The 14,260-nt window shown below is 47.2% G+C and overlaps 1 protein-coding gene across 1 annotated transcript in view; it reads left to right on the top strand.

The window, feature by feature from the left end:
• Positions 1–14,260, top strand: part of LOC5512653 — a 68,142-nt gene that overhangs the window by 18,574 nt on the left and 35,308 nt on the right. The window contains exons 25-43 of the mRNA XM_048732757.1: positions 13–602; positions 729–972; positions 1,804–1,990; positions 2,548–2,853; positions 3,353–3,623; positions 4,200–4,468; positions 4,686–4,939; positions 5,056–5,229; positions 5,503–5,757; positions 6,002–6,457; positions 6,710–7,951; positions 8,354–8,476; positions 9,229–9,609; positions 9,884–10,084; positions 10,562–10,777; positions 10,997–11,386; positions 11,742–12,009; positions 12,324–12,883; positions 14,031–14,212. Of these exons, the coding sequence (XP_048588714.1) occupies positions 13–602; positions 729–972; positions 1,804–1,990; positions 2,548–2,853; positions 3,353–3,623; positions 4,200–4,468; positions 4,686–4,939; positions 5,056–5,229; positions 5,503–5,757; positions 6,002–6,457; positions 6,710–7,951; positions 8,354–8,476; positions 9,229–9,609; positions 9,884–10,084; positions 10,562–10,777; positions 10,997–11,386; positions 11,742–12,009; positions 12,324–12,883; positions 14,031–14,212 (6,569 nt within the window). The remainder of the gene's footprint in view (positions 1–12; positions 603–728; positions 973–1,803; positions 1,991–2,547; positions 2,854–3,352; positions 3,624–4,199; positions 4,469–4,685; positions 4,940–5,055; positions 5,230–5,502; positions 5,758–6,001; positions 6,458–6,709; positions 7,952–8,353; positions 8,477–9,228; positions 9,610–9,883; positions 10,085–10,561; positions 10,778–10,996; positions 11,387–11,741; positions 12,010–12,323; positions 12,884–14,030; positions 14,213–14,260) is intronic.

Genomic DNA, 14,260 nt, shown 5'->3' with positions numbered 1-14,260 from the left:
TTGCCTCGTCAGGTCTCAGCGCCCCGACTGGACCATGTGATGGTGGCTGGTACTGCACCAACGGATCCATCACGGCACGTCCCAGTAGGCCCGAAGACGGGGGAGGGCTGTGTCAACCAGGGTACTACTGCCCCCAGGAGAGCTCATCCCAGCTGATATGCCCCGGCCAGTTCTACTGCGGGTCCACCGGTCTGGACGCGCCTTCTGGTAATTGCAGTGCCGGGTTCTACTGCATCAGCGGCGCAAAAGTGCCTAACCCGACCGACGGCGTGACTGGCAATGTCTGCCCCGCCGGCTCCTATTGTCCTTCCAAGAGTCAAATGCATACGCCGTGTCCCCCAGGAACCTTCAGTAACTCAACCCAGAATACCGCCCTGAGTGACTGTAACGACTGCACGGAAGGGTATTACTGCGAAGGAGGGGGGAACACGAGGGTGACCGCGCCCTGCTGTGAGGGGTCTTACTGTCCGCCCCGGCAGAGGGTATGCAAGCCCAATGAGTATAACTGCACGCTTGGACACAAGTGCCCGCTCGGATCACCCGAGCCTGTCCGGTGTGACTCCGGACGCTACCAGGACGAGACCGGACAGTCCTCTTGCAAGGTAGGTTTTGATAGTAACACAGTTTCATTGATCTCACTGGCGCGAAAAATGACAAATCCTGTTAAGGGAGGGTTGTTTGAGAGATAAGGCCCAATTAGCAGCGTTACCCTCTACCCCCTTTTTCAGGTCTGTCCCGCTGGATTCTTTTGCGATAACTGGCAAGCCCCTGTCGTCCTCTACAACAACAGTACATGCCCCGCTGGGCACTATTGCCCTGAGGGTACCACATTCGCGCAGGAGTTCCCGTGTCCCGTGGGAACGTTCAGTAACACGGAGGGCCTCAAGGTCAAGGAATCATGTTCGCCTTGTCCGGGTGGATTCTACTGTGATGAGCTGGCGCAGACGATGTACACTAAGAAGTGTGATTCAGGTGAGAGACTGTTAACTAGCTACGAGTTGTGCGTCACCTCCACAGCGTGGAGGTGTCACGAACGTGCTAACCTTCTTTTAACGTATCGTGATATTGTCGTTAATGTGTCGTGTAGGTGTCGTAATAGTGTCGTGAAGTTGCCGTGATAGTGTCGTGAAGGTGCCGTGATAGTGTCGTGACGTTGCCGTGATAGTGTCGTAAGGTGCCGTGATAATATCTTGAGCTTGCCATTCCTTACAGAGCGACCAAGAAAACCGTGAACACCGGAAATATGTATAAAATGTTTTTTATGACCAATCACTCGCGAGAAATTCAAACAGTCAACTGGAAACATGTCCCAACAAGTCTCAGTGTCTGAATTCTCGCGTCTGATTCGTCAGAAGACCACCAACATTCCACACATAATTTAGGTGTTCACGGTTTTTCTGGTTGCGCTGTAAGGAGTTACAAATGTTTGTTGAAAAACAAATGATATTAAGAAACCATGTGGTGTAAACGAAAGGTCCCGTAATAGTGTCGTGAAGATGTCGTGATAATGTCGTGTCGTGATAATGTCGTATACTTACCGTGATAATGCCGTTAAGGTGTCGTGAATGTATCGTGATTGTTTCGTGAAGATGTCGTGATAATGTCGTGACGAGATAATGTCGTAGACTTACCGTGATAATGCCATGAAGGTGTCGTGGGGGTATCGTGATTGTTCCGTGAAGGTTTAGTGATAGTGCGTTTTAATAATTTTAATTTTCCAGTATTCCCCACACTCGCAAACCACGCGACCCATCTACCCCAACTGATCTCTTAAAAATGAATGCGTGCAATTCTTGCATCCAGGGTATTACTGCCGTAGCGGGGCGACTGTGGCGACTCCAGAAATCGCAGCCGAAAACTCAACCTCCTGCATACCAGGGACGTTCAACTACACAGACGCGGGACCATGTCCTGCTGGCTTCTATTGTCCCCTTGGCACGGCCGAGCCTGAAAAGTGCCCTCCGGGGACATTCAGTAACATTACCAAGAGGTAGGTGAAGGAGTCAATAGTGTATGATTTTATAGTGCGATGCGCGCAACCCCCTTTTATAACCACTTAGAATTAAAGATTCATAGTTTCGATTGACAAGAGCTTTATTAATTACTAGAATTGCGTAGATACACTGGCGCATTTCTTTGGCTTTCTGGTTGGATTATGAAGTATATGCCAATTAAAAAGTGCGTTTCTTGCAATTATTGGCTTGCTTCATAAAACAGTCAATATGGGCATGGTAGCGCGCGTTGCACTGTTTATCGAATAATTGACAAAATGTTAATAAAAAGGGGTAGTTTATCCTTGTCTGGTAAATTAGCGTTTTTGTTTCGTTGTAAAGGTATGCAAATACCTTTGTTCGTGACTAGCAACCGAAAACCTCCTTTCCCGAAGCTGGAATCGTCCATTTTTCCTCGCTATATAATTTTGGGAATTATACTCATACGCCGTAACAAGCACCTCTTCCATTTCTCGAAGAACGCTTTCAGACTATAGAGCTAACAGTATCCATAAAATTAAAGGTCAAACGTAAACAATCGCTTGTCTCTCAACAGGTCCGCTTTAGAACAATGCACAAACTGTACATCTGGGTTCTACTGTGGGGACTATAACCTGACGTCTGTGACAGCCCCTTGTCAAGCCGGCTACTATTGTCCCTCTGGGGCCTCCAGGCCTGACTGGATAGAGTGCCCGCCAGGGTCCTACTGTGGGGAGGGTAGCGGGGCCCCAGAAAGGTGTCCCAGAGGCACGTTTAGGAACATCAGTCGGGCAGAGTCCGTACGGGACTGCTATAACTGTACGGCAGGGTATTACTGTGACACGGAGGGACTTACTCGGGTGGCTGGACCTTGCGCTGAAAGGTAAGATGCTCTTTTACTAATTTTCAATATTCTGACACAGGCCTATCATCCGATTAGATTGCTTTTATGGCTTTTAACTGGAATTAGTTCAGTCCTTACTGTTTTGGGTTGAAATATATGAACATGTACATGTTTTGTGTCTTTGCCCTCTTGTTTTCTCCTCTTTCGCCCTCTTCTCTCTTCCCGTCCATTTCTTCTAAAATTTTCAAGCCTTTATCACCCAGACGTTCAATGCAACCTTATATCATACCATTTAACTTACAGGCATTTCACTAAAAGTGCCAATGTCTAATTTAATAACGTGACAATAACTTTTCATAAATTATCATAGAGCCTCCAGTATTAGAAAGGGTGTTTTGATTAGGAAAGTGCTGAAGACAATTGATATACTTCCCGATCCTTGAGCAAGATCACAAGACAAATTTCCGTTACCCTTGTCTGTTCGTCGCTATTTCCTTTGGATGACTAATATATTACATTGATTTTCCTCTTTCCTTAGGTACTATTGCCCAGGAGCGAACACCCGTCCAGACCCACCAGAGTTTAACTGTACAATCGGACACTTCTGCCCTGGAGCCAACGCCCAGCCCATCCCATGTCAGAATAACAGCTTCACCAAAGTGACCCACGCAAAGGAGTGCTCCCTCTGCCCCGCTGGGTACTACTGTGAGGTAGCTGGAATACCTCTCATCTGTCCGCAAGGGTACTACTGTCCCTATGGCACAGGCCTAGACCTCAAGTCGTGCCCGCGGGGGACCTATGGAAATCAGGTGTGTACGCCCATCGTGCACGAAGAAGTTTTTTGTATAGATAGCTTATGACAAAGTCTGTATTCTGCGCCACATATATTGTACTACGTGAAAGTATAGTCACAGTTAATGCGTAATCTCACACACCCAAAGTGCAATAAGAGACATACCTTTCTTTATTTTCTACGTGAACGAGGGATTCGTAGTCCTTAGTGTTTGAAGCCTCTTATTAAAAAAATGAACTAATAGTACCGTGTAACTAGAAAGAATCTGTCGAGTTGTCGAAAAACTAGATGGTCTGTCCAGGATTGGTCGGATCAGGAAAATAATTATACAAGTGGTTTATTTAATGTCCCTGTTAAACAGAGTAGTTTCGCTGATGTTTTGAGCCCCTTATCTGATGTTTTGAGCCCCTTATCGGGGCCTGAGCTTATGTTAAAAGCGAAACCACTACCACTGTCGCTCGTGCTACCATCGAACAGAAGAAATTGCACTTGAATACAATTTTCTACCCCCCCCCCCCCACCCCTAATATTTCATTCCACAACACACACAGTAACCTTTTCTTTATATTCTTCCATTTTTTGTAATTTTAAGTCTGGACTATATGACGTCACCCAGTGCTTACCATGCGACCCCGGCAAATACTGCGCCGACCAGCACATGGGTAATTACACAGGAGACTGCGATCCCGGTCACTACTGCGAGTACGGACTGGACCGTCCGGACCCTATAGGTGATGGCGTGGCTTCACCTGGCGGCAACGTGACTAACTCTAGCTGCCCCTATACTGACGGCCGAGAGACTGGCAAAGGAGGAGAGTGCCCAATAGCTCATTACTGCCCGAAGGGATCCGACCAGCCACGGTGAGGAAGCGGGAGGGGATGGAGGGAGAGAGGGAGAGGAGAGGGGGGTAAATGAGAAGCACCCATTGGAGGAAAATTAGTTCTAGTTTTTAGTCTAATTAGTTATTAGACTGGGTTAAGTAAAAAAGAACGTTTTACGTTTTGCATCACTCTTTTAATATCTTCTTTTAATTTCTTATTGTAACAGTGCAAGTCTAAAACAAACATTTTATTTTAGGCCTTGTACTCCTGGAACTTATGCTCCAGTGAAGAAACTCAGTCAATGTTGGCCGTGCATGGAGGGCTACTACTGCCCTGGGGCCAATTCCGAGTACAGCAGTCGACCCTGTCCTAGTGGGTACTACTGCCCCAATGGAACGGCCACGCCCTACCAGAATCCATGCCCCGCCGGTACCTTTAACCCCCTGCAGGCCCGCACAGGTTTCCAGGATTGTGAAGGATGTTCGGCCGGGATGTACTGCGCTGTACAAGGTTTGTGAATTATTTTGTTTTTGTTTCTTTTTTTTATGTTTGTTTGTTTGTTTGTTTTTGTTTGCGTGTTTACTTGTATTTGTCACCCCATTCATGTGTTTACCTGTGATTGACAGGCATGTCTCAGCCTAACGGCACATGCGCAGCAGGGTACTACTGCAGACGTAACTCCACTAGCCAAACCCCTGACCAGGCCGATAACGCCAACATCTGTCCGGTCGGACACTACTGTCCGGACGGGACTGGGGAACCATACAACTGCCCTAAGGGGACTTTCGGCAACGACACAGGTCAGTCTGAGCAAATACCTTAAGAACGCAATCGCATCAGTTTACTTCCGGGGGTCCAACGAAAACCTCAATCGACAAGAAACAAAAGAATCTCTAAAGAATCGCTCTAAATTATCAGTCACATCATCAAAAAACTTCCACTCACTTCTTTTATAATTTTGAAATATTTTTTCGCGTGTTCGTTAAAAATCATCGGAGATTATTTCGTAATTCTCTTATAGCTTATATCTGAATCATTTCTCACTTATCTGTGAATCTTTACTTCTCTTTTAGCTTACAAAACGGTGGACGAGTGTTGGAACTGTACTGCGGGTCAACACTGTTCGACCCCAGGTCAGAACAAGCCAGATGGACCGTGCGACCCTGGGTACTACTGTCCACCTCGTTCCTCCAGCAGTAAGGAAATTGAGTGCCCCTCGGGAACGTATTGCATAGGGGGCAACAGCGAACCAGAGTTATGTCCCATTGGGACTTATCAACCGAATACCGGAAGGACCGCTCTTGCAGACTGTACCAGCTGTACTGAAGGTGAGTCAACCACTAAAAACAGCTGCTTTTTTAAGGGCATTAACGCAAACTTAGTCCGTACCAACTTATTTAATTGCCCAAAATCTAAGCATGTAGAATGATATGATACATCCCCGACGTCTTTTTTAGGCTTGAATCTAAATAGAAAATATATAGAATAATCACCTCGTCGTTTAAAGGTCAAATAGTCCTTGTTGATGTTTTTGTCGCCTTGATGGCACTTAGAATCACATTATCCCCCTAGGGTATTACTGCATGACACGTGGCTTATCCAACGCTACCGCTCCCTGCAAGGCAGGCTGGTACTGCCCTACCGGCTCCTCGGTCCCGACGCCCCGAGAATGTCCCATCGGCTTCCACTGCCCTGAAGGCAGCAGTCTTCCTAAACCTTGCTCCGCCGGGTTCTACACCAATAAATCCGGAGCTGCAGCTTGTGACATTTGCCCCGCTTCCTATTTCTGTACTCCCCTGGACCTTAGCAGGAACGAGTCAGTTGGTTTCTTCCCGTGTCCTCGAGGGTTTTACTGTCCGGCGCAGACTGGTCTGAACTGGAAGCCCTGTCCGGCTGGTACCTATAGCAATCAGACAGGTCTGTCCGTGGTTGGACAGTGCGTGGATTGTGATGCCGGGTGGTACTGTGGGGGAACGAACTTGACGGCACCCACTGCTCGCTGTGATCCTGGGTATTACTGTACTTCAGGTAAGTACTGGATGTTTGGCATTCCCGCTAGGCTCTGATTTCGCGTCTTTCGCAGCCATTGCACGGTCCGCGTAAAAGCGCCGAGAAACGCGAACATTTCAGGGCCAAAGATTGAGAGATCACCACATGCACAATCTCTTGCTATTTAAGATTGGCCGTGTGCTACTGGCGTCAAACTCCTCACCGACGTTTACTTGAATCGAAAACATTCAGTCCTCTGCAATCTTACTTATTTCAAGAGTTTTTTTTTAGGTGTGTCAGTCCCCAAGCCTTATATCGACACTTACAACGTAACCAACGGAACCTGCCCGGAACCTTCATTCCTCGGCCAGTATACAGGCATCGGTAACATTTGCCCGCCAGGTACTTACTGCCTACAGGAGTCTGTACAGCCAACGCCCTGTCCGGCCGGGACATACAACGACAAGCCCGGACAAAGCAGCTGTAAGAGTTGCGAGCCGGGCTACTACTGTCTATTAGGAACCGTGAACTTCAATAACACAGTTTGTCTGAGTGGGCATTATTGTCCGGGAGGGACAGAGACGAGTACTCAGTACCCATGTCCAGCTGGAACTTATAACCGGCTGGCCGGACAAACTAATGACAGTTCGTGCGTTAATTGCACGGCAGGAAAGTACTGCGAGGGTCCAGGTAATTCCTGGCCTACAGGCGATTGTAGTGGCGGATGGTACTGCACCGGGGGTGCACGCACTAACATGACTACAACCCATGGGGGTAGGTGTACTGCTGGGCATTACTGTCCTGTGGGGTCCCCTGCCATGATGCCGTGTGATGGTGGCAAGTACTGCGCAGTTGATGGGCTCGATTCTCCCACTGATGACTGCATCGCTGGCTTTTACTGTACCTTACGCTCCAGCAAATCTGACCCCATAGACGGCGTCACGGGAAATATCTGCCCCAAGGGTAACTACTGCCCAAGAGGAGTAGCCAGTCCAGTACCCTGTCTTCCTGGGACCTACAATGACGCCTTACAAGCCACGAACTCTAGCGCATGCATACAGTGCACCCGAGGTAAACACTGCAACGGCACGGGCCTCGAGAATCCGGTTGGGTGCTGCGCTGGGGGCTACTTCTGTCCGCCTGGACAGGCTTCTCAGACACCCGCTTTATATCCTTGTCCAGCTGGGTCAAAGTGTCCGGAGTGCTCCCCAGAGCCTGTCCGATGTGTATCTGGAACATACCAAGATCAAGGCACTAAAGATACGTGCAAGACTTGTCCACCGAGGTTCTACTGCAACGCTACGTATGCCGGAGTGGATAACTACGCCACTTACCCGTGCAAGGCTGGATTTTATTGCCCGAGCGGGACGCAGTTTGCCGAACAGCATCCTTGCGATGTTGGCACGTTCAGTAGCACTCCAGGACTCGAGCGACAAGATGAGTGCGCCAACTGCACCCCAGGGGACTACTGTGGTGAACCTGGCAAGACCACGCCCACTGGGAAATGTGCTCCGGGGTTCTTCTGTAAGCTCGGTGAGTGTAACAGAGCTTGTTCTTAAAGGGGAAATGTGCCCCGGGGTTCTTCTGTAAGCTCAGTGAGTGTAACAGAACATGTGGACATAGGGGGTGAATAATGGCCGGATAGACAGCTTGTATCTGATCCAGTGTTTCTTGGTAGGTCACATAGATCTAAGAACACTTCAAGCTAAATTGAATTTGTCGTGTCAGCAGTCAAGCAGGCGATGGCACCTTCTCCGTAGTTTTTTCAAACAAATTGACTTTTTAATTTGATTTTTTTGCTCAAAAAGGGGGGTGCATATAAACTCATTCCTCCCCCCGGTATCCGCCCCTGGGAAATGTGCTCCGGGGTTCTTCTGTAAGGAAACCATATGTGAATCGTCGTACTTTTAATAATATATTTTCCTCTTTTTCCAGGCGCAAAAACTGCCACACCAAACCAAGGCCTTGACGCGGATGTGTGTCCCGCAGGATCATTTTGCGGTGAAGGCACCATCAACCCTGCACCATGCCCTGCGGGAACCTTTAGTAATCTCACCGGTAAGTACTAACATCGTCCCGCGCGATAGAGGAACGTCCAGCGGGAACACTTTTGAGTTCGGATCAGCTTTATTTGGCTTAGAAAATGATCACTGCCACTCGACCAATCAGCGCTCTCCATTTCAACCCCCTAAATCTTATAATAATTAAGGCGTCAAGCGGCGAGGGCATTGAACAATAGGGAATTAGTGGGGAATTTAGTTCGTAATTAGTGGGTATGCTAACTCACTCGCTTATTTTTGTTAATTCGTGCCCTAAATCCCATAGAACACTCGCGTCCATTATCTAACCATCTTACCTTATTACATGGCGGTAGGAATGATAACATTAACCCCCGTCCTTGCCATATGGAAATTTTCAGTACTCTTAGCGATAAGTGATTGAAGTGATTACTTTGTCCCGCTAAATACGCAGGGAGTTTTAGACCCCACAAAGGGTGGAAACACTATGAGTCCTTCCATGGATAAGCCGCATTACCAGCCTTTCTCTTGCCTTCACTCCTCAGAGTATAAAAACAATGACGTTAGAGGAACCCCTTCCACCCCCCTCTGCCAATGAGCTCTATCCTAGATCCCATACTCTATCACGGCTAATCTAAAAGCACAGGAAACTAAGGAACGCTAAGGACTAGGCTGGCAAATAACTTTGAAAACCGCGAGGGATTCTTAAGGCCTTTTGCTCCCTTTTTTTCACGAAAATCATGTGACGTAGTCTGTAGATCTCTTCTTCTCCATCCACACTTTCTCTCCCAGGTCTCCATAACGAGTCCCAGTGCACAGATTGTACAGGTGGCTTCTACTGCGAGCTGCCTGGCAAAACAGAGGTCAGCGGTCCTTGCCAAAAGGGTCACTACTGTCCCTCCCGGTCCATTTCCAGCACGTCCGTTATCTGTCCGGCCGGTCGCTACTGCCCCATCCAGACCGAGATGCCAAAGCTCTGCCCTCGCGGGACGTTTTCAAACAACACTGGCCTCTGGAGTGACAGTCAGTGTACAAATTGTACCGCAGGCTCATACTGTGGTTCCCAGGGCCTCACGGAGCCGTCTGGTCTGTGTAGGGCTGGGTTCTATTGCCCGGAGGGATCTCAGGATGAAAACGCTGTGCCGTGTACGATCGGGCTGCACTGTCCTACAGGTAAGTAACCCATAGATGTATAGATTTATATATGTTTTCCTAATCCGATTCGACTTGATTAGTCACATAATACCTGTGGATCAGTGAATCTGTATGTAAAGTTTTAGATGAAAATTGAGAAATTTACCGAAGGTAAATTCAGAATATTTCATATTTATACCTCATGTACTGGAGCAACTTAGATTTTAACTTAGATTTACCTGTTGACTTGGCACTGGCATGATGATTAAATCTATAGCCTGACGTATTGTCTTACCGTGATCAACACTTATAGGAAGCAAAACACCAATCGACTGTCCCGAGGGAACTTTTACAAACACCACAACATCACCGTCATGTCAGGAGTGTCCAGAGGGGTTCTACTGCGTCCCTGAGAACGTCACTTCCGGTGACCCCACTTCCGGTTATCACACATGTCCGAGGGGATACTACTGCCCCGCGGGAACGGGACGGGACTGGAAATCATGTCCACGTGGTATGTATATATCATCAGTTTTGTTTTTTTTGGCATACCACGTAATTGCCCGTATTCGTATTGGATGACATTATATTATATAGCGTGACTCTCACCGCTCCCAAGTGTTGCGGCTTAAGTGCCACTGAATTACGTTAATTTTTGTTTGCCAATAAGATTCAAACGGAAGGATAGTATAAACTGTATCTTCAATTGTGAGTCTGGTCACGGTGTAAGGGCCAAAACGCGATAGCGTGACACTATATCCTAGGTCAACATGGCCCTCATTGTTTTTTCTTTGCCTTATATTTTCTTACAGGGATACCTCTTGTATGTCACGGTCAGATCGTTATAGCGTGACGCTACATTGTTTGACTGACATAATTGATTTGTGTTTACCTTACAGGCACTTACAGTAATCTATCACACCCGACTCAGAACGTATTGAGTGACACCATTTTGTGTGGCTTACATTATTCATTTATCTTTGTCATACAGGTACTTATAGTAATACCCCTGGCCTGTCACGTTCTGGCCAATGCAAGCAGTGTGACCCTGGCAAGTTCTGTGGTGAGCTCCATGCGACCTCGTACACGGGTGACTGCCTGCCTGGGTATTACTGCGTGTCAGGTGTCGATTACTCAACTCCAGCCTTTTTCGTGAATGACTCGTCTCTATATGGAAACTGTAGCGCCCTCTACGACATCCACACAGGTATTTTTCTTGTATTGATATAATAACATAATGTTACTATGTTACGCGTTATTTTATTATAGGCATTTAACTTAAAAATCCTTCATGCTTGCTTTCTATACTGAAGAGATAAATTATGACCAGTGCGCTTTCGTAATTTATTATTTCTGGTGGTGGCAGAGTGATAAGCTTCCCAATTTTTTTTTTCGAAACCTTGACAAACTATGCTTTCTTTAAAAGGTATCGGCGATGTCTGTCCGACCGGACACTACTGTCCGATTGGCTCTGCCCGTCCACTTGGGTGCCCTGCTGGTAGTTACCAGGATAACAAAGGCATGAGCCACTGCAAGGACTGTCCATCCGGGTACTTCTGCCACGAGAACTCAACCACTTACGTCACTTCCGATTGTCCACCCGGGAGTTACTGCCCTTTAAATACGACGCATGCGCGCGAGTTCCTATGCCCTCCGGGGAGGTTTAACGCGTTGCCAAATCAGAAGACCGATGGCGCATGCGTGTTGTGTACTGGCGGGAAGTACTGTGAGGGGCATGGGCTTAGTGGACCGACCGCTGACTGCATGGGAGGGTGGTACTGCGTCAATGGATCATCTAAAGCCACGCCTGATGGAGGTAAGCGATGTGCAGCAGATGTTATTGTCATTAGTTGGACCCGTTAACTGAAGCGTCTTTCTCTCTCCAACGTTTCTCTGCTCCTGCAGTATCTGTTTGCGTGGCGTAGAGCCATATTCCAGCATAGCAAGAAAGAATGAAGAGTTAGGCTCTTGTAGAATAGTAAGACAAACCCGCTAATGAGGCTGACCCACTTATTCATATTGCACAAATCTCTTGCGATATTAAGATTAAATGGTAAATGTTTCTACGATCATTTGCCCACCAACTTGGGTAGACTTGGGTAGTGGTGATGTCGTGGGTTGTAAGGGGTCTTACTGTGTGTTTACTGTGTTTTTTTTTTGTATCTCTCCAGCTGAGTGTCAACCTGGTTATTACTGCCCCAACGGCTCTGCCAACCCCATGCAGTGCGACCGCGGAAAGTATTGTCCGACAGAAGGCCTTCTGAAGCCCTTCTATGACTGCGAGGGTGGACATTACTGTAACCTGGGGGCATCTGTGCCTAGACCTACCGACGGCGTAACCGGGAACGTCTGCCCCAAGGGTTCGTACTGCCCCAGGGGGACCCCTAACGGTCCTCTCCGATGTCCTCTTGGCACCTTTGCTAATGAGACGGGATACAGGTGAGGGAGTTTTATTTCAACATGGACTTTTTTCTTTGTTGAGATAATATAAAAATCAGTGTAGGTGGTCGGTAACTCGTAGAGTCATTCACCGTCCGTCCGCCAGTGGACCAGTCAGCCAGTTAGCCAGCCAGACAACTCTTTTTTATAAGAAACTGGTTACTCATTTTCTAAAGAACTGTACCTTGCCAGCTCACCGATCCACCTCTTTCTATTTTTGTTTTTATCGGCATATTGGTTGTAACCGTGATATTGGTTTTAGTCGCCAAATTCAAGACATAGGTATATTGAGTTTTGTAATCTTTCTTTTCTAGGAACGAGACCGATTGTCGCGACTGCACACAAGGATGGTTTTGTGATGATCTTGGCCTTGAGGAACCCAAAGGGCAATGCATGCAGGGATACTACTGCGATGGCCGGGCCACTCACAGCCAGCAACATCCGTGCCCTAAAGGCCACATATGTCCCACAGGCAGCCCAGCCCCTGTGCCTTGTGGTCCCGGGTACCATCAGAACGAGACACGACAATGGACCTGCAAAAAATGTCCCCCGGGTTTCTACTGTAACGACACATATGGTCCCGTCGTCGATTACGCCCCATTTGAGTGCATCGAGGGGCATTATTGCCCGGAAGGAACGCGCTACGCCACGCAGTTTAAGTGCCCTCCGGGGTCATTCAATAATCAGACCGGAGCCGATGACGTCACAGACTGCTTAGACTGCACAGGTGGATTCGTGTGCGATGAGTGGGGACTGATACGACCCAATAGGCTTTGCGGGCCTGGGTATTTCTGTCGCCAGGGTGCTAATATGACGACACCTGACCTGCCTGGTAAAGCTGAGATCTGTCCCGCGGGCTCGTATTGTCCAGAAGGTACGTGAGATGAAATATCACGCAGATTTATGATTAGCTCTAACATTTTTAATCTGGTTCCCAGAGCCCACGTACCTTTTTGCCAGCGGCAAGGTACAAGGCTCTGGGATGATCAATTTTTTCACCAACAGAATCTGTTGGTTCCGGTTTTACTGCGCATGTCCTAACAAACCGGAAAGAACAGAGTTGAACTCTTTCACCACTGATCGATCCAATCCGCGCTTGACAAGGAAAAGTCGAAAGATTTTACGCTGGAAGACATTCAATCCCAGATTTTGAAGTCAGTCAACGTTTATAGAAAGGATTGTTTTGGTGTATATTCTGCCAACCGGTAGTGGTAAAGCATTCCTAATTCACGAATGCTTGGATTCGCCCACGATTTGTTTGTGTATCTGGTTTGTGGGAGTTTTCTCTGTAATTTTATTTTCAAAGACAGAATGTGTGACAAGCGTCGTAAAAGAACTTCCATTGTACTATTCACTTCCGTTTTAATTGCGCATGCTCACTAATGCAAGCTCGAGAGCCAATGAGAATCGCCCTAGGAATTGATTATCCCAGAGCCTTGTACCTTGCCGCTTGCATAAAGGTAGTGGGCTCTGGGAACGACATTGTAACATTTTCTAGAGGTCTAAATGATTGTGATAATATGTCCAATATATCTTATACCCCTAATTCTCGTAAAAGAAACAAGTTTTCTTTAAAAGCGTCGATTTTATTTATAAAAAATACACTTACACCGACGTAATGTAGCAGGCCATAATACGAATCACATCTAGGGATTCTGTCTATAAATTTAACATCCCTAAATGCTTTTTGTAAACACGCTGTACAATTCTATTATTATTTTGTTATTATTTTGCTTTCTCAACCATAGAAATATTTGTTTGAGTACTAGACTTTTGAGTTGTTCAAAACTCTAGTCCTCATTAGAGGACAATTGTATCTTGGGAACACATAGCTAGAGAGATAAATTAGGTGAGTTAACTAGGAGTTGAAATTGTCTAAGTTCGCGTCATTGGGTTTCCATAAGTACGCACGAAAGTGCAACATTCTATAATAGACGACACGTTACGATATCACGCGATTATTCTTCGACAGATGTACACTTTGCACTATTGTTCGAATGATTGCATCATATCTTGTGCAGGTGTGGCGGCACCAATCCCGTGTCCCGCGGGATCGTATAGTCCCGCTATCGGGCTGTACCAGGAGTCTCAGTGTTTGAACTGCACGGGCGGGGAATTCTGTAACGACACGGGAATGACAGCTACCGCGGGAAAGTGTACTGCGGGCTATTATTGCCCAACAAGCTCTTCAAGTCCGACACAGGTCAGTCACGGTGTCCTTTTAATGATGCTCAGCTCCTTTTTTTTTTTT

This window comes from Nematostella vectensis, chromosome 9, assembly GCF_932526225.1.
Source record: "Nematostella vectensis chromosome 9, jaNemVect1.1, whole genome shotgun sequence".
NCBI classification, from domain to species: Eukaryota; Metazoa; Cnidaria; class Anthozoa; order Actiniaria; family Edwardsiidae; genus Nematostella; species Nematostella vectensis.
The sequence above is the reverse complement of the archived record's forward strand: the minus strand, read 5'-3'. Positions and strand labels throughout refer to the sequence as shown.